The following is a 27,837-nucleotide window of genomic DNA, read 5'->3' as shown; positions in this document are numbered from 1 at the left end:
ATGAGCCTGCTCCAGACATGGGTTCCTACCGGTCCGGACCAGTTCGGACAAGTAGGTAGTAACTCAGCCGCCCACGCACCTGAACCGGTTGTATTGTCGGCAGTGCCATCTTGATTTTTGGTTCTGCGCATGCACAGAACAGCCTCCATTGCAGAAATATAATCCCCCCCTTTTCTAAAGTTCTGTACATGGGCAGACCTGTTTTGATGTAAATGTGCACAAAGTGAGTGAACACGCGCAAACTTTTTTGTTTGCCAAACCGGCAGTAATGCTGGTAGCAACCAGTGGTGGGTTGTAGGCGGTATGCCCCAGTACGGGCGTACAAGAGACTGCCCAGAGCACAGGGTACCGTTCCAGTATGGTGCTCTGGAGGGCCCACCCGCTTGCCTGAGCTCCTTACCTGTTCTTTAAAGCCTTTGACGCTTCTGCGCATGCACATGACACGTACAGGACCTGAGCGACACTCCGCCGAGCAGCTGGAGTGTCGCGGAGGCTTGCGGAGGCATTGCTGGCAGGTACAATGAATGCGTGCACCACTTGTGTGTGTGCACACGCTGCGCTCATCCATCTGGATGGCACTGGGCCCATTCCAACTGTACTGGTTGGAACAGGATCCAGAACCCACCACTGGCAGAAACCCACCCCTGGCCTGGTTAATAAACATGGTAAATCACAAGTGCTCTTAAGAGGTTTATATTTTATAAAAATGCAGAGCTTAAAACAACTGTATCCTTATTTTAAACACAGAATTCCAAGTTTTTAGAGTAACCCAGCCTTTCTTAAGGTACAATAGCTTGGAAGAGCAGCAGAGGGCCGCTGTTACTTTCTAGATAGGCATTTTGTAGGTAAAATGATTCTTATTTTCTCACAGCATTTCTACCTTGAAAGAAATGCACCATGTTCAAGTGAGCTGAATTGTCCTTTTCCAATAATATATGAGTTTAATATTTCTAGAATCATCCGAGCCAAGGTGGCGCAGTGGTTAAATGCAGCACTGCAGGCTACTGCTAGATCAGCAGGTCAGCGGTTCAAATCTCACCGGCTCAGGGTTGACTCAGCCTTCCATCCTTCCGAGGTGGGTAAAATGAGGACCCAGATTGTTGGGGGCAATATGCTGACTCTCTGTAAACCACTTAGAGAGGCCTGAAAGGCCTATGAAGCGGTATATAAGTCTACTGCTATTGCTATTGCTATTGCTATTATTCAAAGTCCTTTAACAAAATATTCAGTCCATCAACATGGAATGCTGACAGTGAACATTCTCATATCTTCCTGGGAAAATACCTGCAGTGCCTTACCTGAAGATTGTTTTATCAGTTCATTGAGAGCTTCACATTCCACTTTCTTCTTCTTTACAAAGAAAAAATTGTACCCAGAAGTTTTGCAATTATGCATATCCGTTAGACTGAACCCTAAAGGAGCAGATAAGCATTAGAGAGGTTTCATTGCATGAAAGTGGATTCATCTTTCAGGTTGATCCATAGCTTTTGCAGTTATAGGCCCCAAGATAACCCTACTATTTAAACAGAACAAGTATATTTATTGATTCTACTTTTATGTAGAAACCAATCACAACCACCCATTTTAAATATTTATCTTGATAACAAATATAATTTATGTAACTCAACAATTCATAAAAGCAAACCGTGGATGGAAAAGGAAATCTAATAAACCAAATAGTGCCATGAATTTTAGTAAGGACTAAAATGGTTTTAAGAAATGCTTCAGTATTCATAATGCTAAATGAAACTAGCAAGACTTAGTTTCATACTGGAGGCCATTCCAGAAATAGCCCTGCCTTCACAACTATACAACATACTGGAGGTTCACATTATATCACAGGTCTGCAACTAAAAAGCCGTTTGATTATTTTCATCTAATTTCCATGTATTTTGGTGTGCTGAAAACAAATAAAATATTGAAAAAACTCCTAGACGTCATGATTTGCCACAACATGCAAAATTGTCTTCAAATTTATCATTTTTTTTAATTTTGGGTATTTTTTTTATATTATGGGTTTTTAACCAAATTTAAAGTCCAGATTACTATTAATTAATTCACATAAGTGCATTTAAGATATAAAATGCCAAAAAAACCTTAAAGGGTTTGTCCAAGTCATGTAAAAAAAATATAGCACTGTAAATCTGATGGTCAGCAATATATACATAAGCTAAGCAAGTTTTAAGTCTATGCTTCTAATGGTAGAAGGGGTTAATCTTTCCTGAAGAATCCCAGTGGGAGGGAGACACTGGGCAGATAGCAGCATCTCCGGTCAGTGCAGGGGGCGTGGCCAGTACTGTGATGTCTCGTGTACAGACACAGAGCTGCTCTCTCCTGCATGCCACACTTGTGCACGAATCATCATCAGGTTCTTGGTTCTAGACTGTTCACACTTTTTCATAGCAATTCATGTTAGCTCAACCGTTATGCTATGGCTCCGCAAAAGTGAATTAATTCACCAGACAGTTTCTGTTTCATCTGTGGTGAATATATAGTGTTGAAACAACAGCAGAATATTACAGACTTTGTGAAAAAAGTGTACTTTGCATACTTTGGACTAAAAATTGGAGATCAAGATAAAGTTGGGGCACCTCATAAAGTATGCAAATGATGTGTTGAGGACCTCCGAAATTGGTTCAAAGGTAAGAAAAAATCTTTCCGTTATGGGATTCCTATGGTATGGCAAGAGCAAAAGAACCATAGTGATGACTGTTACTTTTGTTCATGCAATGTGAAAGGGTTTAATTCCAAATGGAAGCATTCCATTTCATACCCCAATCTTCACTCAGCAATTCATCCCATCCCTCATGGCACAGATATACCAGTGCTACCTTGGAAGCGATACCTAGCTCCAATGAAGGTGAAGTCATACCTGAACCAGATGATGAATCAAGTTCTGACTTTGAAGATGATACAAGACCAAAATTGTTTTCTCAGGAAGAGATGAATTATTTGATAAGAGACTTGAATCTTCTCAAAGATGCTGCTGAGTTACTCGGATCAAGGCTGAAAAGCAGGAATTTATTGTTGCCAGGAGTGTCATCTTCATGGTTCAGATATCATGAAAAGGAGTTCATTCCTTACTTCACCCAGGAAGACAAGTTGGTTTATTGCATCAATGATGAAGTCTGATGGGTCAATTTAAAATCTAGTATGATTCAGAGCAATGGCATCTTTTTATAGATTCTTCAAAAAGAAGTCTCAAAGCAGTTTTACTCCACAACGGTTTTTACACTTCCATACCTGTAGGTCATTCTGTACACTTGAAGGAAACCTACGAGAACTCGGAATTGGTTCTTCGTAAACTTAAATATGAAGACCATGGTTGGCAAGTGTGTGGGGACTTGAAGGTCTTGTGCATACTGCTCGGGCAACAAGCTGGGTATACCAAATACTCTTGTTTTCTGTGTCTATGGGACAGTCGAGATTGACAAAATCACTGGATCACGAAGAGTTGGCAGCCGAGGGTGCTAACAGTCGGTGAAAAAAATGTCTTCCGAGAAACTTTGGTACCTTCCCATAAAGTTCTTCTACCATCTCTCCACATAAAATTGGGATTGATGAAGCAATTCATAAAATCACTTCCGAGAGATGGAGAATGCTTCAAATACTTGGTCATCAAGTTTCCATGCCTGTTGGAGGCAAAATTGAAGGAAGGTCTGTTTGTTGGACCAGATATTAGAAGGCTTATAGTTGATCAAGAGTTTGTCAATACCATGATGGATCCTCAAAAAGAAGGGTGGATTGCATTTAAAGAAGTTGTACAGAATTTTTTAGGCAATAACAAAGATCATCACTACAAAAAGATCATCGGAAGAATGCTGACAGCATTTTAAGCTTTAGATTGCCTGGTGAGTTTGAAAGTGCATTTCCTCCAGTCCCACCTTGACTACTTTCCTGAAAATTTGGGAGCTGTGAGTGAGGAACAAGGTGAATGATTCAACCAAAATGTTAAAGAAATGGAAAGGAGATACCAGGGAAAATGGAGCATTATAATGATGGCAGACTACTGTTGGATGCTTCAGAGAGATATTCCAGATGCTACTCACAAGCATAAATGCACCAAGAGGAGCCTCACAAGGAAGAAGAATCGAGTTTAGTGTGTGTAGGTGAGCTCATTTCAGTTCAAAAAAGGATTTTCATGAAAATCTTGTAATAAAACTTTAATTTTATAAGTCTATTTTCATTTATTTTGAGGTATTGCCTTATTTAACATAGTTATCTAAATTTTCAGGAAACATGATGTCCTATGACAAAATGTAGGTCGTTTTCAGATTCAGCGTACCAAAAAAACATAAAGATTACATGGAATAACCAAAACAGCTCTCAAAAAATTTTTTTTTGCAGACCTTATTTATAGCTGAAACAGATGATCTTATGAAGACAAGCTTTAACAAACTGGATTTTCAATTTTAAACAAGTTTAGTCAAGCTAGATAATATATTATTAATTTATGTAATCCATTCACAGAGATATACTTTAAAAAAGATTATTTTTCTCTGTTTGCAAATAGCAGAAACAATGAATCTAATATATGGCATGATTTAGGCAGAACGTTAAAACACAATTGTGCAATTTTTGGGGATTTGGCATAGAGCTGTGCAGTAGAACATAAAGAGAGTTTCGAAATTATACTAATATGTGTAACCACCTCTAAAAGCTCTTCCTACCTTACACTCCCAATAAAAGAGTGAAATTCAAGACCTAAAATGATGTTTTTCATCTGATTGACGGGTAAAAGAAACCTGAACCAAACAAGTAAGAATCCAAAACCACATTCAAAAACAAAAAAACATTTCACTCATAAATCCTTGGTCTTGGCAAATGACTACATTAAACATTACCTCTTGAGCTAGCACTATTTTTAGAGACATGAAAAATGGCTTTGTAATATCCTCCCAAAGATCCAGAATGCAGGTAATGTGTTCCATAAAGTTCAATTAGTCGGTGATATGCATTATATTCATAGAAGGAGGGCAGTCTAGAAAGCTCTTTCCAGAAGGGCTCCGCCAGGTTTAAAAACGTGGGTTGATTATTGAGGAATTGTGCAACTTCCACTGAATTTTCAATCACCATAAGATAGTTACTCTGGAAAGATAAGACATAAATCAGGCAACTCATTTCACAAGCATAACGAGAGGCTGGACATGGAAACCAGAAGGCTCAGTGGTTAAACACTGAGCTTGTCAATCAGAAAGGCCAGCAGTTCGGCGGTTCGAATCCTTAGCACCACATAATGGAGTGAGCTCCCGTGACTTGTCCCAGCTTCTGCCAACCTAGCAGTTCGAAAGTATGTAAAAATGCAACTAGAGAAAATAGGAACCACCTTTGGTGGGAAGGGAACAGCATTCCATGTGCCTTCGGCATTTAGTCATGCTGGCCACATGATCACGAAGTCATCTTCCAGCAGCGCTGGCTCTTCAGCTTTGAAACAAGATGAGCACTAAGTCGGGAACGACTAGCACATATGTGCGAGGGGAACCTTTGCTTTAACGTTATCCATTGTATGTACCATACTTGGGTCATTATTCCAACCTTCACTCTTCAAAATCAATTATCAGAACCCCCTACCCAGCAAGTGGTATTCAGAAATATACAAACAGGGTCTTGTACATAGAACTTTGAAGTTTACAGGCAAATATCTGCATTTGTCTCAGTTTAGTCATATAATACTCACCTCAGCCTATCAATGGCTTAAAATAGATCTCTCCTCTCCTCTGCCCTGCCCTGCCCCCCCTTTCCTTCTCATTCCTCGCATCTGATTTCCTTTCTCTCTACCTGATCTTTCAGTGATTAATACCAAAAGTTCACACTCTTGGTTTGATGTCAGTTGTTGCTATATTGTATGTTATTGTTAAAGCGATAAGAGTACAGTTTGGGAAAATCTTTTTAGCTTTTATTAAACATACTTAGTATATTTCTACAGCAGCAAGTTCAAACATGATCGCCTCAACCATTTTGGACTCATCCTCAACATCAAGAAAACTGAGTTCATCAAGATTGTTACCACCCCTGGAACATTTCAGATCAGTGGGGAAAACCTAAAGAAGGTGGACATTTTTCGGTATCTGGGATCCCATCTCTAAGGCAATGGTGACATCAGTGGTGAGCTGTGATCAAGGGCGAATGCAGCCTGGATGCATTGGTGAGAACTCACTGGTGTGTGATGTGACAGGCGAATGCCAACCTGTCTTAAATCTAAGATTTACAAGACAACCATTCACCCTGTTGAACTGTATGGCACTGAATGCCAGGGACCGAAAGCTATCTCCGTGCCATGAAAATGCAAATGCTCCATTGGATATTAGATATCTTCCTTCTTGACCACATTACAAATGACACCATTAGACAACATTTTGGTGTGGCACCAATTATAGAAGAAGTTGAGAAAAGACCAACTCCGCTGGTATGGACATGTCCAAAGAGCAGCACCTTCCACCATGGTCACAACTGCCTATCAACTAGAAGTCAATGGCCGGTGACCTTGCAGGCATCCAAAACAGAGATGTCAACAAAGATATAGAAGTCATGGGCCTGCACCCTGGAGACACAGCTGACCGTGGAAAGTGATATTCAATGATCAAAAAGCAGACCCAGCACCTACGGAATATGCTAGATAGAAGAAGAATTGGTATGTTTCTTTTTCAAGTACTGTATTTTTCAGAGTATAAGACGCATTGAAGTATAAGAAGCACCAAGATTTTGAAGAGGCAAATTAAAAAAAAAGTTTTTGCACTCTGCAAACCTCCCCAAAATGGCCTGTTTTTTCATTTCATTTCATTTCATTTTCATTTTTAATGACATTTATAGGCCGCCCTTTTCCCTGAGGGGACTCAGGGCGGCTTACAATAAATAGGAAGGGGGTGCAAGACAAAACACAAGAAAAAAAACGTGTGAATAAAAAAATAAAAAAATAAACCAGTAAAACACAACATTCATTCAGCATTCGGGTGGGGCGAGGTTAGGGTCTTATCCCCAGGCCTGACGGGATAGCCAGATCTTGAGTGCTGTGCGGAAGGTCTGGACGGTGGTGAAGGTGCGAATCTCCATGGGGAGATCGTTCCAAAGCGTCGGAGCTGCAACTGAGAAGGCTCTCCTCCGCGTAGTCGCCAGTCGGCACTGACTGGCGGATGGAATTCGGAGGAGGCCTACTCTATGCGATCTGATGGGACGAAGGGAGGTAATTGGCAGAAGGCGGTCTCTCAAATAGTCAGATCCACTACCATGGAGGGCTTTATGAATGGTGAGTAGCACCTTGAAGCGCACCCGGAGATCAACAGGTAGCCAGCGCAGCTCACGGAGGATCGGTGTTATGTGGGCGAACCGTGGTGCGCCCACGATCACTCGCGCGGCCGCATTCTGGACTAGCTGAAGTCGCCGGATGCTCTTCAAGGGCAGCCCCATGTAGAGCACATTGCAGTATTCCAGCATGGAGATCACAAGGGCTCGAGTGACTGTTGTGAGGGCCTCCCGATTCAGGTAGGGCCGCAACTGGCGTACCAGGCGAACCTGGGCAAATGCCCCCCTGCAAAAACAAACCTGATTTTTGTAAAAAGAAAGAAAGAAAGAAAGAAAGAAAGAAAGAAAGAAAGAAAGAAAGAAAGAAAGAAAGAAAGAAAGAAAGAAAGAAAGAAAGAAAGAAAGAGTATGCATAGCCTTTAGGAGGCTTATAGAGTGCTCCTAAGGCTGGGGCTAATTTTTAGCTCATTCTGCCCTCCCCAGCCCCCAGGAGCACTCTGGAAACCTCCTAAAGGCTATCCATGGCCCTTTTTGCAAAGGGAATGTGGTTTCGGGAGGCCAAAAATGCTGTATTCAATGTATAAGACACACACAGATTTTCACCCTCTTTTTAGAGGTAAAAAGGTGCATCTTATACTCCAAAAATATAGTAATTAATGTTTAGTAAGCTCAAAACTGCAGGTTTTCAAGCAAGTGCACCTGAATGGAAGGTCTTAAAAAGTCAGTATGATAGCTGTGATTCCTCAGTTGAAGATCCACACATTACACTTTTTTTTTTGTAATATGTGTACTGCAGAGTAAAACAGGTGGAGTGTGATTTCACGCTCACACACCAGTCACCATGATTTTCCTATGGACATCTCTGATTTTGAGTGTGGAGTTCTTATGTCCCCTTGCAACTTTTTCTGAGTTGCCTTCCTCAACACAGTAACACACACCACAAATATTGCAGGTAGCCCTCATTTAGCAATCACAATTGGGATCGGCAACTCAGTCACTACACTAAGCAGTTGCTAAGCGAAACCACAACTCTACTTACAATCTTACTTCAGCTTTCTTTTGCTTTATAGATCTGTGAAGGTCATAAATGTGAGCATCGCTATATAAAATTACTCCTTACTCACCATTATAATTGCAAAAAAATGTTAAACAAGACAGTAGCGAAATGAGAACTGTCTGTATCTGAAAAGTAACAATTGTCTAGCCTACTAGGAGACAATTAACTGCCTTTGAGCCATACAAGAAGCTATCTGTTCTGACCCAAGCTTCCTTAAACAGCAAGAAGCAGAGTCTTGGTCCTGCCCAAATGCCTTTTAGGTACATGACTGTGTATTCCTTTCATTCACAGTCCGCAAGGCTTAGCAAACAGTCTTTCAGAAGAATGTTTATCAAATATGAACCTTATCTCATTTGGCAAGCTGCCAAATAACTAGTTTCCAAATGCAAGGCAAGGCCAAACTTGGCACAGGGCAGGGACGTGCAGTCAGGGAAGGCAGGAGAGGCAGAGCCTCATCACTGTCATCATGAAAAGAAAGAAAAAATGTAAAAGGAAAAAGGCAAGAGCTGAGGTCAGGCTGAGCTAGTTGCTGCCAGAGTCACCGTGGATGACTCTGCTTAGTGCTTAACTGTCTAAAAAAGCCTCTTAAAAAGTGCCCTCTACGGGAGGCGGCAGGAGAACGACGTGCCTCATCTAGTCTGACTTTAGCCATTTTATAATCACTTGAGCAGAGTTAAGCAAGGGTTAAAAGCTAAAAATTCCTGACGTAGGTGAGGCACATTGTTCTCCTGCCTCCTCCTGTAGAGGGCGCTTTTTAAGAGGCTTTTTTAAACAATTAAGCAGAGTCATCCACGGTGACTCTGGGAGCAACTAGCTTAGCCTGACCTCAGCTCTTGCCTTTTTCATTTTACTTTTTTTTTTCTTTTCATGATGGCAGGCAAGAACAGAGTTGAAATCCTCTCTGAAACCGCTGGAAAAGATATGTGTGGGTCGGAGGGAGGGGAAGGAATTCAAACTTCATCCTCAAGTGTAGATCCCTCCCCAAGTGTAGTTTGATTGCAGGCAGAGCCACGTTGCCTTTTCAAACACACACACACACACAAACACACACACAGAGCTGGATAAAACTATATCAACCCAGCTTCACTGATTAGAAGTTTGAAAAGGCAACGTGGCTCCGCCTGCAATCAAAGGCTCGGATCGGCTCCCCTCTGGCTTCTCTGCCTCTTCTCTCACCCCAGGCTGCAACCAGGAGGTGAGTGGGTGGGTGGGCTTCATTGTGTTTCAGGCATTTCCCACTCAGACAGCAGGCTGCATTTGCAAGGTGTTTGAGGAAGGCAGCAGGGGAATGGGGGGGTATGGCAGAGGAGCTATTTTCAAGCCATTGGAAAATATATCCAATCCAACTTCTATTTTTGTGTTTGTTTGAGAGAGAGTGAGTGAGAGAGGGAAGGGGGTAGGAGAGATAGTCCAATCCAACTTCTCTGTGTGCATGTGTCTATTTGAGAGAGGGGGGAGGGAGGGAGGGAGAGAGGGAGGAGGGAGCGGGAGGGAGAAGAAAAAGAATGAAAGAAACTTTTTCGCAAAGGAGAAAAACAAATGCTGTCGCTTTAAATCGGAACTGAGCATGCCTGGCTGTGGAATTCTGGGAGTTGAAGTCCACAAGTCTAAAAAAATTTGAAACCCACCACTGTGTCAGTGTCTCACCAGCCATAAACCTCACCGCATGTCACTGGCACAGAGTCTGTTACAGTTACAAACATAACTTTCCACTTGAACTTGACACGACCAAATGGATGAATTGTTTCCTGCAAAAGCCCATTCCTCTTTTGTTTCCTATGGGAGGGGCCAATCACCTCCAAGGTGTGGCTTTACTCCTAAGTCGACCCTGCTTTCTTAGTTATACTTGTCTTTTGGCAGCTCTGCACATGTGCACCCTGGGAACAGGCTCCAGCTGTTCTTCTGCCTCACTGCTGTCCAACTCCCTCTCTGACTCTGATGCAGAGCCCTCATCTGAGCTTTCCTCAACCCCCAGGACTGCCAATGTTCCTCCCCAATCTCCTCACTGTCTGACTCTGCTACCAGCTCTGCTGGTTGTTGGCGGGCCACAACACTATCCTTCCCTGTTACTCAGCTTTCTTGTCTGTGTGAAATTTCTAGGTATCTATGTTGACTCAGGAAGAACTTGAATATAAGGGATTCTAGAACAGTCAGTTTTTTGCTGTTTCCAGGGAAGCCTCACACACCAGATCTAAGCACCCCGTGGGACGGATCTGGCCCCCGGGCCTTGAGTTTGATACCCCTGCTCTAAAAGATATGTCTGCTTCACCTTTCTGTCACTTAGAGAAGGAAAAAAGCAAAGCAATACGTACCTCTGACTTGTCTCTTGCATAATTTGTGTCGGTGTTGTGATGGCCATAATTATCAGTGTAACGGCCCTCTGTCTCTTTCATATAGGACCAGGTACTGTTGTAAAATTCAGTATTGAATTCATTCTCAATTTTCACCTGTACAAAGGGGGGGGGAGAGATATTTGATGACTTATTAAAAACAATACAGTCACATTCTGACTCTTAAAATGAACATAGATTGCCTCCATAATGCAGCTTTTGTCAAGATGAAATACTGTTGATATAAATGCTACTACAGGTGCTCCTAGAATTCCCAGCAAGGTTGCCAAATAACAAAGAAGCAACCTGTCTGGAAATATTGGGAGCTATTAATTCAATACATCTGGTAGTTACTGGATTGGAGTAACACCTATTAACTTTAGTCAATAAAGGCACATTTCCTCCTATATTTTTTTATGACAGCTGCCAGATGAGCAACCCAGATGGTGCCTAAAGGTAATAATACAAGTGGTGAGATGTTGGGTTAAAGAAAGTAACCAATGAAAACAAGAAACAGCTATTGGAGGGGGGGATTCCTATTCTTACTAATGGTATTAGTAACTGTTGGTAGGAAGAGATTGGATTAGCTGTTTATCATTCTGTAAGTAGCAGCACTAGGTAGTCCTAACACAATATCTCTAATGTCAGCTGTGATATCTTTTCACGTCTGGTCATGGATAGATTAGAAATATGCTGTGGGAAGCCAAATCCCTCCCCCCAATAATCAAATATTTTGAGGACTATTAAAAAGGTAGAATAAATTATTTTCCCTAAAAGAGAAATAAAAAAAATCTTAAGGGAGACAGAAACTGAGCTGGGGCAGCTTTTAGAAATGCAGATTTGGTAATCCATGCAGCAAAATCTGAACAAAGGCAGAGTGATAGGATTAGTCCTCACTCAAGATCCAAACCAGGGCAAAGCCATTAATCCATAATAGGAATTGCCCAACATCCTTTCAGAACACAAGCCACTTCACTGCATCATCTTAGCAGCCCAAACTTTAACCAAACCTGGCAGCTCAGTTCAACCTCTACAGCCAGGGGTGGGTTGCTGCCGGTGTTACTCTCGGTTCACTCCGTGCACATGCACAGTTGCCTGTCCTTAAAAAACAACTAAAAACCATGCCGGCAACACCAGCAGCAACCAGGGAACCGGTTCATAGGCATGGCCAGCCTGGGTTGCTTCCGATTCTGCGACCCAGGCCAACATATCACTACCGGTTCGCCCATACCAATGTGAACCGTTAGCAATCCACCTCTGTAAACAGCCACCTGTGACCCCTACGTAACCCCTACATGGCCCCATGGGAGTTAGACAACAGCCAATAGAATACATGTTCTTGCACAGGAACAGGAAGCTCAAGGGAATGTATAACCCCCCCCCCTCTCAATTCCATGTGGTCAGTTGCCCAGAACCCATGTGGTTCTGCTTCATCATTAAATAGATCCTCTTTCCAATCAGCCTCCAGCCTCCATTTTGTCTGCAGTGCCTTTCTCCCGGATTGGAACTGAACCAGATGGATATTTCTTCCAACAATGCCAAGAGGAAAATAAAATTAATCACACCTCAAAGGTATAGGCAAGGACATTTTCACTCAGCCGATAATATTCTCTCCGGTCACCACTGAAGACCTTCCGACATTGGCCACCATAGCTCTTAGTGTCAATGACCCCACTTCTCATTTCCCCAGTAAGGGCATTAAAGCTGCAGGCAAATAAAGTCAAAACATAATTATAAGTGCAGAATCTGGAATGTGAGCTCTGGAAACAAATTGTTGGTACATCTACAGTTAAATTATGGACAGAACAAGAAAGCCATAATGAAGTTCTGAAAGCCCACAAAGATGATAGCATATAACAAACAGGATGCTACATAAAGAGGAACGGAATTGCTCTCTGTATTTTATAATACTAAAATATTTTAATCTCTATGGCAACTGTCTTTGATAAACTACATTTTAATCCCAAAATTAACATAACAATGGCCAATCTCCTCTCATCTTTTCATTCAAGTGAAGCCATCCACAAGGCCATGGCAATGCATAAAGCATATAATTTATAGGCTTTGAAGTAATATCCTAGTTTTTGTGCTGAAGTACCAATCACACCAACAAGCCAAGAGACTGGAGAAAAGCAGTATTTATGAATATCTCTACTTGTGCAAAAAACACACTTAACCATGGTTTGTTGAATAATCCCCAATTAACTGAGTTCATACAACATGCTGTATATGCCAAACAACCAAAACCAAGTGTGATCCCATTATTCCTCTATACGATGTGTCAATCTAGCAAAGAATAAAAGGCCCAAGCATTTCAGATGGTATTTTTATTGGTTCTCTTCCTTCTTATAGGACCCATAACAGCCTTCCCCAATCTAGATGCCTTTTAAATATTCTCAATTAATTCCCTTAAATCTGTTAAAAAGAATTCTGAGAATTAAAATCATGCAAATGGTAGGCATCCAGCGTGAACAAGATTGGTATAAACACACACACACACACACACACACACACACACACACACACACAGAGTATATATACAGGGCGGGGCATAACCTTTTCCTAGGGGGTCACAGCAACACTTGTAATAACAACACAAATAATTCATACACCATTCGAAAGCCCATCAAAAACTGAGTTTATTGACACGATTTAATAGTCAGTATGACCACCATTAGCCCTTCGAACAGCATTCAAACGAGGTGGATAAGAACACAACAAATCTTCAAACAGTTCCGTTCGATTTTCCAGATTTTTCAACACAGTTTCCAAATTCATTCTCAAAGTTTCAACCGAATATCGATTTTGACCTTGCTCCTGAATCATCAGAGCTTCCACTTCATCCTTAATTATGGCCCCAATGTTCTCTGCCGGATTGAGATCTGGCGAATTTCCCGGCCAGACGTCATTGCCCCAAAATTCGACATTGTTTTCCTTTAACAATTGCTGAGTCGCATTTGCACGCATGCAAGGAGCTTTGTCATGAAGAAAGACAGCCTCACCAACCACCAAGACATTGTCTGGATCACTGAGAAATGGAATGACATTCTCCAATAAAATTTTCTCACGGAAATAACTGCCATCCCAGGATTCCCCTTTATCCTTCAAAACCCAATGCAGTTTCTTGGCTGTGAAAATGACGAAAATCCCGATGCAAATCGGATTGCGAACGATTTGTCGATATCGTTCATGTTTGGCGATGTCGTCGACGTCTTTAGCCCAAATTCGATCGTTCTGGAAATTCGGTTTTCGAATGGCATAAACGAAGAATTCGTCAGATGGCGCCAAATGAAGAAAATCTTCCTCGGTCCATTTAGACAACCAATCGCACAACCAAAGCCGATCTTGAACGTGTGTTTGAGTTTTCAATGGTTTGCAAATGACGTGGAATGGCTTCAAACCTTCTCGTTCTCGATATCGGCTGATTGTCCTTTGATCAACTCGTTTTCCACGAATTTGAAGGATTTCTTGGGCCACTTTTCGGTTTCCTTTTCGTTGTTTGCGACTGCCAGTTGCAATGATGGCTTTGCTTTCTTGGGACAGTTGCAGAGGACGCCCTTCTCCAAATTTTGTGAAACATTCTTGGGCTGTTTTGTTCCAATTATCAGTAACCCAATCCGGATGACGTTTCAATTTGTTTGCAATCCATTTTCGATTGATAAACGTCGCTCCAGCATCGCGAGCCTCTCGAAAGGCAATGCATTTTATTCTGTCAATGATCCTTTGTTCTTCCGAATCGAATTTTCCAGCCATTCTTAAAGCAAATTTAACATTTAATAGCTCATTCAATTCAGTTTTTTATGGGCTTTAAAATGAGGTGTCGCGGAAGTTGTAAACTGCTGTCGATCTTGCTGTGACCCCCTAGGAAAAGGTTATGCCCCGCCCTGTAGATTGGTAATATATATATTGGTGTATGTGTGTGTGTGTGTGTATGTGTGTATGTATGTATGTATCAGTGACGTGCGGTGAGGGATACCGTTGGTGAGGCAAGAGCGCGGCAGCGGCGAGAAGCAACGTCCCCACCGCTGTGTCAGACAGGCGTCTCTAGTTTATGATGGACATAAATGCGAGATGCCTGTCGGACACAGCGACGGGGGTGTTGCTTCTCGCCGCTGCCGCGCTCTGCCGCCTCGCCACCCGCCTCCTCTGTCCCCGTTGACATTCTTGGGAGCAGGTTGGGTGGCTGGCTGGCTGGGAGGAGAAGAGCGGTGAGTCTTTGTGCTGGCTGGCCGGCCAGGCAGGGAGCAGGTCGGGTGGGGGTGAGTGGCTGGCTGGCTGGGAGGAGAACAGTGAGTCCCTCCCCAGCCAGCCACAAGGGCTCACCGCTCTTCTCCTCCTCCTCCCCCTTGTCCTCCCCTCTCGGTGCTGGGCTGGCTGCAGAAGAAATGGCGGCTAGTGAAAGAAAAACCTCTCCAGAATCACCCTTGCACTTGCGCAGTCGCTCAAATGCAAGACATGATTCGCTGCTCCCAGATCAGGAGGCGGGAGAATCAGTGCCTCTTTTGCATATTAAATCTTTTGCTTTTTAACTCCACCTTAACTTTTAAAAGGCGAAAAATTCCTTAAGCAAAAGAGGCCCCGAGTTCTCTCGCCTCCTCCTAGTTAACACTGAGAGCAGACACCAATCCACTGTGACTTGAAATCTGGTAGCAACTATCCTGGCTTTAATTCATTAAAAAAAAAATTAAAACTCTTTCCTTTCTCTCAGGAGACTGGGGAGGCTCCGCCTCCCTTGCCTCTAATGACTGCACGTCCCTGGTATGTATGTATGTATGTATGTATGTATGTATGTATGTATGTATGTATGTATGTATGTATGTATTTAGTGTCACAACCACTGGTATGCCCCAATTATGGGAGGAAGCTAACTGCTTCCATTCTGTCTATTGGCTCGTCACAAGAGACCATCACGATCTATTTCAAGCTATTTAGCTCTCATCAGCTAGCCATACCCTTACTGGGATTCGAACCTGTGCTGCATTACATCTTAGGCAGATGTGTTAACCACTAAGCCACAAGGTCCTCCTCCTTATCAGCTGAGCCAGGGAAGTAGGTATGTATTTAGTGTCACAACCCCTGGTATGCCCCAATTATGGGAGGAAGCTAACTGCTTCCATTCTCTGTTTATTGGCTCGTCACAAGAGACCATCATGACAGAAACCCAATATTTTTACTGTTGCCTTTGTTACATTTGTGTTGTAAATAAATAAAGGGAGACTAGTATAGATCTATTTCAAGCTATTTAGCTCTCATCAGCTAGCCATACCCTTACTGGGATTCGAACCTGTGCTGTATTACATCTTAGGCAGATGTGTTAACCACTAAGCCACAAGGTCCTCCTCCTTATCAGCTGAGCCAGGGAAGTAGATATGTGTTTAGTGTCACAACCCCTGGTATGCCCCAATTATGGGAGGAAGCTAACTGCTTCCATTCTCTGTCTATTGGCTCGTCACAAGAGACCATCACGACAGAAACCCTATATATATATAATAATGGATAAGAGCCTGTGGCCTAATGGCTAAGATGTCTGCCTAGTATGTAATATAGCCCAGGTTCAAATCCCAGTAAGGGTATGGCTAGCTGATGAGAGCTAAATAGCTTGAAATAGATCTATACTAGTCTCCCTTTATTTATTTATCAGCACAAATAAAACACACACACACACACACACACACATATATATATTATACAAAGGCAACAGTAAAAATACACACACACACACACAAACATACACACACATACACATATATACATACATATATACATACATACATATACATATACACATACATACATACATACACACACACACACACACACACATATACTAGAGACCTACATATATATATATATATATATATATATATATATATATATATATATATATATATATATATATATATATACACATACACACACACACACACACACACACACACACACACACACACACACATATATATATATATATATAACCAATCTATATATACCAATATATATATTGGTGTATATATACCAATCTTGTTCATGCATGGAGGCTCAGAGGGACAAAAAACAGGCCTATCAGAAGTTCAGGAAGAGTGCGTCCTGGGCCTAGGGAGGCCATTTTCACCCTCCCAGAGGCTCAAGAAAAGCCTCTGGAGTCTGGGGAGGGCAACCCCCCCCCCAACATGATGCAGGAGGCTGACTAGGCCACGACCACCATGGCCATGCCCACCCAGCAACTGGGCAGAGAACTCCTTGCTAAAATTGCATCTCAGAAAGATTCTTCAGGCTTAGGCAAAATGATATGCATTGACTTCAGCGTTTAGCATGCTACCCATTCTCAACACAGGAAAATATATATTATTGATTTCATTCAATTTATACAACTCTAATTGCTTACAGCATTAAAAAAACACAATGTTCTACCATCCCTAAAGCATATAACAGGGAAGAAAGTCAAATCTGGTCAACAACACATGTCAAAAACCAAAAGGGGCTCCAACCGTTCCAATCAAATTTGATCTGAACCTTCCTCCAATGGTGCTCCAGATGTCTCTTCTGGTACTTCATCTCCAAGAACTCTTTACTAAACCAAGCAACATAGGCACAGGGAGAGGCCAAATAAGTGTTGGTTGGAAGAATTAAGGTGGTCACGATTAATTGTAATAATTAATATACCCCTATTTTTCAGAGCATAAGACACACCAAGGTTTTGAAGAGGCAAATTAAAAAAAGTTTTTGCACTCTGCAGACCTCCCCAAAATGGCCCATTTTTCGCAAAAACGAGCACATTTTTTGTCAAATAAGGGGCATTCATAGCCTTTAGGAGTCTTATAGGGTGCTCCTGGGGGCTGGGGATGGCAAAGATGAGCAAGAAATGGATCATTTTTCACTCATTTTTGCCTCCCCAGCCCCCAGGAGCACTCTGGAAGCCTCCTAAAGGCTATGCATGGCCATTTTGGTGAAGGGGCAGGGTTTTGGCAGACAAAAAATGTTGTATTTAGTGTATTAGACGCACCCAGATTTTCAGCCTCTCTTTTGAGGGAAAAAGGTGCGTCTTATACTCCCAAAATACGGTATATATATATAGCCTTTATTGTCATTGTACAAAATTGGTTATTATACATAATACAGTAATTATTAAACATGCTGCCCAGAATTCCTGAACAAGGGATTGATAAATTAAAATTATAACTTTTTTTTCATTCATAAGCACTATAAGAGCAAATTACCCTCTTCCTGTTAATTCTACATTAGGAGGTGCTCTAAGTGGAGGCTTCTCATCACATATTTTCTTGACTTCTTCACATCTATCTTCATCAGAGCCACCTTCCAGGCAATCTTGATCTCCATTGCACAACAGTGATTTGCGAATGCATTGTCCTATTACCATAAAGATAGACAATATTGATAGGGAAGATACTTTGATAGGGAAAACCAAAAACGATGCACAAATTGACCTCTTTGTCAAGGTGTAAATAACTCTTCCTAATCTGGTAGCATTTAATTCTGTTTCGACCACAATTTCTACAGTATAGCTGTAGATAAGTGATTCATAAAAACAGAGTGTTGTTTGATATCTTGCTCTGGTATTTTACATTGGGTCTTATCCAATGGTTCCTTCAACATAATCTAACAAACAAACCTAAAAAGTAATTCTATTAGATACCATATTTGTCAAAGTATAAGACGCACTGGAGTATAAGACGCACCAAGATTTTGAAGAGGTAAATTTTAAAAAAAGTTTTTGCACTCTGCAGACCTCCCAAAAACGGCCTCTTTTTCATGATAAAAGGCCCATTTCTTTTTCAAAAAAAGGGCATGAATAGCCTTTAGGAAGCTTGTAGAGTACTCCTGGGGTCGGGGGGGTGGGGACAAAATTGAGCAAAAAAACTGCCCTTCCCAATCCCCAGGAGCACTCTATAAGTCTCCTAAAGGCTATGCACAGCCATTTTGGTGAAGAGGGAGGGGTTTCAGGAGGCAAAAAATGCTGTATTCAGTGTATAAAATGCACCCAGATTTTCTCCCTCTTTTTTGAGGGATAAAGGTGCATCTTATACTCCAAAAAATATGGTAATTATTTCTACTGTCACCTACCTATTTCCATTTGCTGTCACTACAGAACAAACTATAAGAGGCTGAGCCCGAGGTCAAACATTTCATAAGTGATGAGTTCCTGAAAGCCTGCAAGAGAGCCAAGTCCAGCCCACCTTGCCTGTGACTCTTATTCCTATTTGCCAATTTGCTTTTCCAGTTAGTAGCTCAGATTTTTGTGGCGAGCTTATGCTTGCAATAAATCTTTATACTGATTTGAACTGCCCAAATCTCCTGATTTCCCCGGTGCTTGATACAATCACCCAGTCACTTAGACTTTTGAAGCCATATACCTGAAGAACATCTGAAACGATCACCACATCCTTCTTCTGTTGGGCAACCTCTTGTGGGAACACATGCACGAGTTTCAAATGAATTTCCTGAGCATGGATTTCCCCCAAACTGTGCATAAACTGCTACAGTCCGCCTGTGAATCTAAACCAAAACACTTTAATTTAGGATTGAAAAAGAGTGTTTTCAGTGAGAACATTATCTGGGCATAATTCATCAGGATGCATGCTGATGGTTGGTAAGTTCTGAGTATAAGTCCCAAAGGTGCCTTTTCAACTGGACTTTCTGGTTTTTCTTTGAAGATATTTCATCCAAGAAGCTTCTTCAGTTCTGACTTGATGGTGAGGAATGGAAGGATTTATATCTGAGGACACAGATAAACCTCCAGGTGGTTTCAACAACTCACTTAAAGAATGCAAATGACCAGCTGTCTGCAAGGAATACAAATCCTTCCATTCCACATCATCCAGTCAGAGTTGAAGAAGCTTCTTGGATGAGAAGTAAAAAGTCTTTAAAGAAAAACCAGACGGTCCAGTTACCTCTTGAAAAAGCACCTTTGGAACAACTATGACCTGGATGACTGAGACTCTCCATAGACATTCTGGGCATTGGCAGATCACTTATCCTTTATTTCTTTCTTCCACCCTTCCTTTTTAGAATTTTGGATTTTTTTCCTTTCTTCCTTCCCTCCTTTCTTCCCTTTCTCCCTTCCTTCCCTCCCTCTCTTGTTTTTGAATAAGTCCTTTTGGTGAGAGAAAAAAGAAAAATGTAGAAAACAAATCCAGAGAAAACATCTTGCTTGCCTCCGTTTTGTATATGGTCTATGTACAAGAGACTCTTGGCTACTATTATACAATAGCAGAGTTGGAAGGGACCTTGGAGGTTTTCTAGTCCAACCCCCTGTCTAGGCAGGAAACCCTATACCGTTTCAGACAAATGGTTATCCGACATCTTCTTAAAACCTTCCAGTGTTGGGGCATTCACAACTTCTGGAGGCAACTTCTGTTCCACTGGTTAATTGTTCTCACGGTTAGGAAGTTTCTCCTTAATTCCAGGTTGCTTCGCTCGTTAATTAGCTTCCATCCATTGTTTCTTGTCTTGCCTTCTGGTGCTTTGGAAAATAAGTTGACCCCTTCCACTTTGTGGCAGCCCCACAAATATGAGTAAAATGGTTTACTCCTATGTAATGTAATGAATATAATGTTGGACTTAGAGCAACACAAAGATGCTACTAGGACAACTCTCTAAAGTATGACTTCTGGTTATGCTCAGGAGAAGTACTATATTTATATTGTTGCAATTAACAAAGACAACTTATTGCCAGCACTTGTTTGTGAAAAGGGAATACTAAAAAAGAAATGCAAACTCATGGAGGGAAGTGCTGTAAGCAGATAAAGTTTTTAAAGTTGCATATTATCATATAGCATAGCTATACGTTAGTTTCCTTTTTTTTACTTTTTGGATAGTACACTGAAATGAAAACTTCAACACTAGTTTTAACTGGCAAGTGCTAAATAATCTTTCATACCCTACTATTAAGGGCTGGTTTAGCATCTCCAGGAACGCAGTGGCTCAGTGGCTAAGACACTGAGTTTGTCGATCAGATGGTCGGCAGTTCAGCAGTTCAAATCCCTAGTGCGATATAACGGAGTGAGCTCCCGTTACTTGTCCCAGCTTCTGGGAGAGCCGAGGTGGCGCAGTGGTTAAATGCAGCACTGCAGGCTACTTCAGCTGACTGCAGTTCTGCAGTTCAGCTGTTCAAATCTCACCAGCTCAGGGTTGACTCAGCCTTCCATCCTTCCGAGGTGGGTAAAATGAGGACCCAGATTGTTGGGGGCAATATGCTGACTCTGTAAACCGCTTAGAGAGGGCTGAAAGCCCTATGAAGCGGTATATAAGTCTAACTGCTATTGCTATTGCTATTGCTATTCTGCCAAACTAGCAGTTCGAAAGCATGTAAAACTGCAAGTAGGAAAATAGAAACCACTAAACACCGAAGGTTCTGTGTGCCTTCGGTGTTTAGTCATGGCGGCCACATTACCACGGAGACGTCTTCGGACAGCACTGGCTCTTCGGCTTTGAAACGGAGATGAGCATTGCCTCCTAGAGTCGAGAACAACTAGCACACATGTGCGAGCGGAACCTTTATCTTTACTTTTACCTAGCATCTCCAGCACAGGTAGTCTTTGACTTACAATTGTTTGTTTAGTGACGATTCAAAAAAGTGACTTATGACCGTTTTCCACACTTATGGCCATTGCAGCATCCCCAGGATCACATGATCAAAATTCAGATGCTTGGCAACTGGCTCATATTTATGACAGTTTGCTGTGTCCTGGGGTCACAGCTTATGCTACCTTCCAACAAGCAGAGTCCATGGAGAAGCCAGATTCACATAAGAATGGTGTGACTAACTGAACAACTGCAGTGATTCACTTAACAACTGTGGCAAGAAAGGTCGTAAAATGAGGCAGATGCAACAAATGTCTCACTTAGCAACAGAAATTCTGGCCTCAATTGTGGTTGCAAATAGAAGACTACCTGTCTGAAATCTTTTAAGAATCCAGAAAGATAAATCAGCTCATGGTTTTGGAGAAAGGACCAAACAATTAGTTATGCAGAAAGTATTTACAATACTATACTTGTGTTTTAGTACAGCCATCACAATCTGACCAAGGACCATATGGATTCCATCTGCAGTGGACAGGATCAATTCTATTGGATGTTATGTATGGAGAAAGAAAAATATTGTCAGTTATTGCAGCATTGAGGGAAGAGATCTACCACAGTAACAGAGTTTGATTTTTCATTGAAAAGGTTCCAGAATCAGTCCTGTTTTGGGGGAAAAAACCTTCTGATTGAAAAACTGCAAAGTTGTTGCCAGTAGCTCTTAGCTATTTCTAGCTTTAACTTGAGATTTGACTATTATTTTCTAGATATTTCCAACGTATCTATATAAGATCTGGAAGTCTGAAAAGGTCAGTCAAATAAATATGGTGACCATGCTATAGAATTATTCCTAAGAATTTGGAATAAAACAGTAAAAAACAATAAAACCTTAAGATGATTCGTCCTATTTACAAGGTTAATTATATAGGAACAATCTTCATTTTCTAAAAATCCGCCATAATGCAGTGCTGAATCAGTTTTTGAGACCATGAATGGAAAAAGCCAAGATGATTTTTTTCCCCTCTCACTACAGACATAATGCAATTTGGAGATAGAAGATGTGTATCACTTAGGCTTTCTCTCACTTATTGCAGATAAGTGGTAGTAGTTCAGTTCTGTAAAATCATTCGTTATATTAAAATCTTGCTATGGCTCTACAGTTTGAGACTTTGAATTGGAAGCATCAAAAGATACTCATTTTTTTCCTGATTTGCTCCTCCAGGCTGTTTAGCAATATAAATGGCATAATGAGGATTGAAGTGGGGTGATTAAACCTTTTAAGGGTGATTTTTAGGGTGATTGGATATTATTTTGAATTGCCCATCAAATATGAGTAGATAAATAGGTACCACTTTGGTGGGAAGATAAGAATTTAGTTTAGTTTAGTTTAGTTTTGGTTTATTTGTATGCCGCCCTTCTCCAGGAGGGACTCAGGGCGGCGAACAACTCAAAGGGGAAAGGGAACATAAACAACAGTACACATAATTAAAATACACGAAAATCACACAGCCATACCAGTCGAGAGGGGAGGGGAACTCATCAACCCCAGGCCTGCCAGCATAGCCAGGTTTTGACGGATTTCCGGAAGGCCTGGAGAGAGGTGAGGGTCCGGATCTCCGCGGGGAGTTCATTCCAAAGGGCCGGAGCTGCTACAGAGAAGGCCCTCCCCCGGGTAGTAACCAGATGGCATTGGCTGGTGGACGGAACCCGGAGGAGGCCGACCCTGTGTGATCTGACGGGTCTTTGGGAGGTAATTGGCAGCAGGCGGTCTCTCAAGAACCCAGGCCCAATACCATGAAGGGCTTTATGCCTTGGTGTATAGTTATGCTGGCCACATGATCACAAAAATGTCTTTGGACAATGCTGGCTAAGAAACAGATGAGCACTGGCCTTAGAATGGGACACAACTGGACAGGGGAAACCTTTATCTTTCTTTACCTTTATTTTTTTTTCCTATCAAACATGAAAACATTTCTTAGTCAAGAATGTCTGATATTGTATGTGTGTAATAAATACACAACCACAACCACTTAATCATATATATTTGCTAAGTTTTAAAAATAATGTTTTTATTATATTTATATATATATTACGTATCTCTTTTAAATGGCATGTAGATGTTGCTTATGTCTATGTGCTTGTTGATGGCCAATTTGTCTGAATGGCAGACTTCCAGGAAGTTCTCTAGTGTTTTTTTGATTTGGCGTCTACATCTATACCTACATACCAATGCCATTCAAAAGAGACAATCAAATAGCCAAAAAGGAAACAAAAGATCAAAACATTTCCTCACCCAGATAAGCAGAGATTAACACTCAAGGACAAAACAATACTCTACCAACTCAAACAAAGAAGCTAACAATAAACTGCAACCTAATGAGGAAATCCCCTAGACCAGAGGTGTCAAACTCAAGGCCTGGGATCCAGATCTGGCCTGTGGGGTGCTTAGATCTGGAAACAGTGAAGGACTGACCCACAGTGCTTCTTCCAGAAAAAATGGAGCTCTGTTTTCGCTGGTAGAGGGTTGCAGGAGGCGGTCACTGCCAAAAACAGAGGTTGGGAGCCCATTTTTGCTGGTAGAGTGCTCGGGCTACTACACATACCCCCGACACAAGTAATGCTGAGCTGCCCCCCCGCTCCCTCCCGCGGTCAACTGATGCACACACCTCAATGAAATTGAGTTTGACACCCTCAACCTAGATCATATCCACCAACATTGATGGGGCAAGACACTGGTATATAAAATGAGAGAAAATCCCACTTCCTTTTAGCACTGATGTTGTAATCTAGGGTGGTAATGAAACATCTGCAAGAAAACAACCAGAAATAGAGAGTACCAAGGACCACATACAATTAGTTGAATATGCCAGGGATTCCCAATCCTTAAAAAAAAAAGACAGTAAAACACCAAAAAAGGTCATTTTTTAAAATGTAGATTATGTTAGTATTGCTGGTGGCTCACTTTTTAGATCCAGGGGATTATTTTTAAAATTACTTGAAATAAACACAATTGGATCATACTTTTTCAAAATGGAGATGCATTGTATAGCTATTTCATATATGTAGACATTTACTTATGCCTATGTATTTATTTTCTTTTTTAGTTTCCTTCCCTTGTTATAGTTTTTACACATATTATTTTGAATTTTGTGGAAGTAATCTGTCTAGTTATTTGGTTATTAAAAGACTACTGAAATCAAAAGTAACTCAATACCAAAGGAATAGCTTGAAGCAGGCACCCCTTTCTGCAGCTCTTTAAAACATACACATTTCCCCCCAGGAAGAATGTAGCTGCTTTAAAGAGTTGCAGCCAGAAGCTAATCTTGCATTGCTGAAAACATAGGAAACTTACAAGCAGAATACAGAATGATTGTACCTCCATAAAATTTTGTGAATGAGAGTGAATAAGTAAAGTAATGTGTGGAAGCATTCAGTTCTCCAAATACAGTTCACTCATGTTTATCTAATTTGGTCCTTGCTCCTTGAAGCTGTCATCTCCTCCTTAGTGTTCTTCTGATGTTAGAACTGCTACTCAAAATCCTCATCATCATGCCTGAAACTATTGTAACAGGGAATTCTGAGATTGCAATCCAAATACATCTGAATGCTTCTTTATTTCTGGAGAGACTTCTAAAAAGTGCTAAAAATTGAAACTGATTGTTTTGCACCAGAAATCACATGGGAAATGGCAATTTAATAATTTCATAACATTGAGCAAATAGCTGAGAAAGGACTGTGAAAATATTTTGTATGCTTCAGATTACACACACACACCATCTCCAGCATTCAACATCTTAACAGAGGAATTACAGACAATTACAGAGTAACTACTTTGGAAAAACTCCCACACTTTTATCATGAAAGTTGTTTCCTCCACCACTCAGCTAAAATAAAATAAACTGGCAACCGAGGAAAAAAAATGGTTTTCATAAATCCTAAGTCTGTAAACTGAACAAACTAGCTTCTCTTGTTCTTGGGTAGTGGCAAAATCTCTTTTCTAACTGGGAATTAAGTCAGTAAGTAGTGCTGATGGAAAAAGAGAAAACAATCAGGGTTTAGCAGTTCTCATAGTGATGTAAGACTGTGATTTCCCGGGTCCAAATTCCTTACGAAGTTAACTGGAAAACTTTGGTTCACCTTTCATCTGAACCCAGCTCACACTTTTGTTCTGAAGATAAAATGAGAAAACTAGATATATTTCCTTATATACACACTGGGGTGGGGCAAGTGAGGTGGAGAAAGAAAGAAAAAACCAGGAGAAATGAAATGTTTTAGAAAAGGCTGTGGTTAGCTTCAACCTAAGCACAGGACCGCATCTCTCATTTTTGAGAATATGATGAAGAACTTCTTTGCACATCCCATTTTTGCTTAAGACACATTCAAATTTATTTTTAAGACATGTTCTACTTACCTTGAAAAAACAGGAAAGCAGCCTGTAATTTCTAAGAGAATCAAAATGGTTAGAACCTAAAGAGAGAAGAGGAAGAAGGCATTACTAAAGGCATGAAGCTTAGAACTACTTTTTAACCTAATTTCCCAATACAATAATGAAGAAAAGCTCTGCTGAAAGACGCTTTGCTGACAATACTGCTTAACAAACAAACAAACAAACAAAATATATATTCCAGGTACTGCCATCCATTCTCTCCCACCCCAACACAACCTGTCTTTCTGGAGTTGTGAACCCATGTTCTCCTTTTCTGCTTAGACAATGAACTCTGCTTTTATAGATTTATAGAAATTGACACAATGACTTTCTTACCTTCATGATTAGAGGAAGTCTGCCTTTCCCACCCAGCAACTAGGAGAGGAAAAACCTTCCTTTGAGAAGAGACTGCACTTCAGAACTAGGCGGGCCACTTGTCAGTCCAGTTATCTGGAAACTGATTCTCTGCCCAGTTGCTTTGCTTTTTCTTTCATAAGATAAACTCTAAGCAACACCATGGAATGCTAACACTAACTCATAATCTCCAGGGACAAATTGTTCTCAAATTTCTGAAAGTATTCAAATTTAGTTGATAAATTTGTTCCATATACTGCAAAGGCCTGGCATGAGTTATGGAGAAATATTTAGAATATTTAGACAAAAAAACATAATTTAGGAAGCTGTTGTCAAATCTATCAAAGCCAGGCAAACAGATCTGGTCTGCTAAAATCCAGATGACTGCTGCCATCTAGTGGAGGTCCAGAGTTTGGAAGTCCAAGTCAAATAGCTCTAATCAAAGTTTATGCCATTTATTTTGAATGGTCACGAGTCACTAAAAGGCTTGGCTGACAATCTTTCTGCCTCCACTTCCTTTTAACCAGAAGTGCCAACGCTACTCAAAATGCCAGGATTTCAATTCAGGAACCACTGCATGAAAACTGAGCTCCCTTTAAAAAAGCAATTATTTTTATTCAATTATGGCCAGTTGAAATTTGGAAGTATTTATTTATTTATTTATTTATTTATTTATTTATTTATTTATTTATTTATTTATTTATTTATTTATTTATTTATTTATTTATTTATTTATTTATTTATTTATTTATTTATTTATTTATTTATTTATTTATTTATTTATTTATTTATTTATTTGTCTTGTATGCCGCCCACTCCCAGAGGACTCCGAGCGGCTCACAAAAGACAAGGGAAGGGGGAAACTAGACAAAGACAACATATTAAAAACAACCCAACATTCACAGTTTCCGTGGAGGTAGATGTTTCTCAGACCCCCCCCCCCCGGCCTGCTGGAACAGCCAGGACTTGGTGGCTTTGCAGAAGGCCGGGAGGGTAGCAAGGGTCCGGATCTTGACAGGGAGCTCGTTCCAGAGGGCCGGAGCTGCAACAGAGAAGGCTCTCCCCCGGGGGGTCGCCAGCTGACATTGGCTGGCAGATGGAATCCGGAGGAGACCTAACAATCTAATTGGTGTGAGAGAGGTAATCGGCAGGAGGCGGTCTCTCAGGTACCCAGGTCCAATGCCATGTAGGGCTTTATAGGTAGCGACCAGCACCTTGAAGCGGATTCAGAGACTAATGGGTAGCCAGTGCAGCTCGCGGAGGATAGCTGTAACGTGGGTGTACCTTGGTGTCCCCACGATCGCTCGCGCGGCTGCATTCTGGACTAACTGGAGTCTTCAAACACTCTTCAAGGGCAGCCCCATGTAGAGTACAATTCAATGTCACTTATTTAAACAATTGTCATCTTTATTTCCCAATGAGTAAAATTGTAATTTCTGCTGCATGATATTATGTACTGACTCCTTACCTCCAGTCCCAAGAAACACCAAAGTTTTAGATTCTTGATAAAAAGGAAAGCTATATTGGTTTTATGAGAAAAAGAAAATTCAGAATCCTTCCTTCAGAAGGAAATCCATCCATTACCCACTTTTCTGAAAGTATAGCCATTTTTCCAACTTCAGCTATATAGCAGAATTTATTGTACTTAATAAGAAAAATGGAGAGGAAAATCTCAAGGACTTCTAATGCTAGCTAACATTAGAAATTATTTTCTAATACTAGCCAAAAAAACATTTTTTGAAATTGTTTCTTGATATGTAAATAATACTTCTGGGTGGTGTTAATAGCATTAATTAGGGAGGATTAATTAAAAGTAGGAATTGTTCTACCCATCTTAAAGACATGGTCATCCAACCACTTCTAAATAAACTTTTCTAGGATATATAGTAATA

At 41.0% G+C, this 27,837-nt stretch overlaps 1 protein-coding gene across 1 annotated transcript in view; it reads right to left on the bottom strand.

Annotated features, from left to right (window-relative positions):
* The window catches only part of C7 (complement C7), a 45,771-nt gene extending 19,723 nt beyond the window's left edge, over window positions 1-26,048 (bottom strand). Inside the window, exons 1-9 of the mRNA XM_087715456.1 lie at window positions 25,928-26,048; window positions 25,577-25,632; window positions 21,639-21,711; window positions 18,999-19,140; window positions 17,844-17,994; window positions 12,192-12,330; window positions 10,609-10,743; window positions 4,845-5,088; window positions 1,299-1,412 (exon numbers count right to left, since the gene is read on the bottom strand). Of these exons, the coding sequence (XP_087571582.1) occupies window positions 1,299-1,412; window positions 4,845-5,088; window positions 10,609-10,743; window positions 12,192-12,330; window positions 17,844-17,994; window positions 18,999-19,140; window positions 21,639-21,711; window positions 25,577-25,632; window positions 25,928-25,933 (1,060 nt within the window). The 5' untranslated portion in view covers window positions 25,934-26,048. The remainder of the gene's footprint in view (window positions 1-1,298; window positions 1,413-4,844; window positions 5,089-10,608; window positions 10,744-12,191; window positions 12,331-17,843; window positions 17,995-18,998; window positions 19,141-21,638; window positions 21,712-25,576; window positions 25,633-25,927) is intronic.
* Window positions 26,049-27,837: the final 1,789 nt, after the last annotated feature.

The sequence above is a fragment of the Thamnophis sirtalis genome, unplaced genomic scaffold, assembly GCF_051295495.1.
Source record: "Thamnophis sirtalis isolate CommonGarterSnake01/CBP01778 unplaced genomic scaffold, rThaSir2_p1.2 scaffold_5, whole genome shotgun sequence".
Taxonomy (NCBI): Eukaryota; Metazoa; Chordata; class Lepidosauria; order Squamata; family Natricidae; genus Thamnophis; species Thamnophis sirtalis.
The sequence above is the reverse complement of the archived record's forward strand: the minus strand, read 5'-3'. Positions and strand labels throughout refer to the sequence as shown.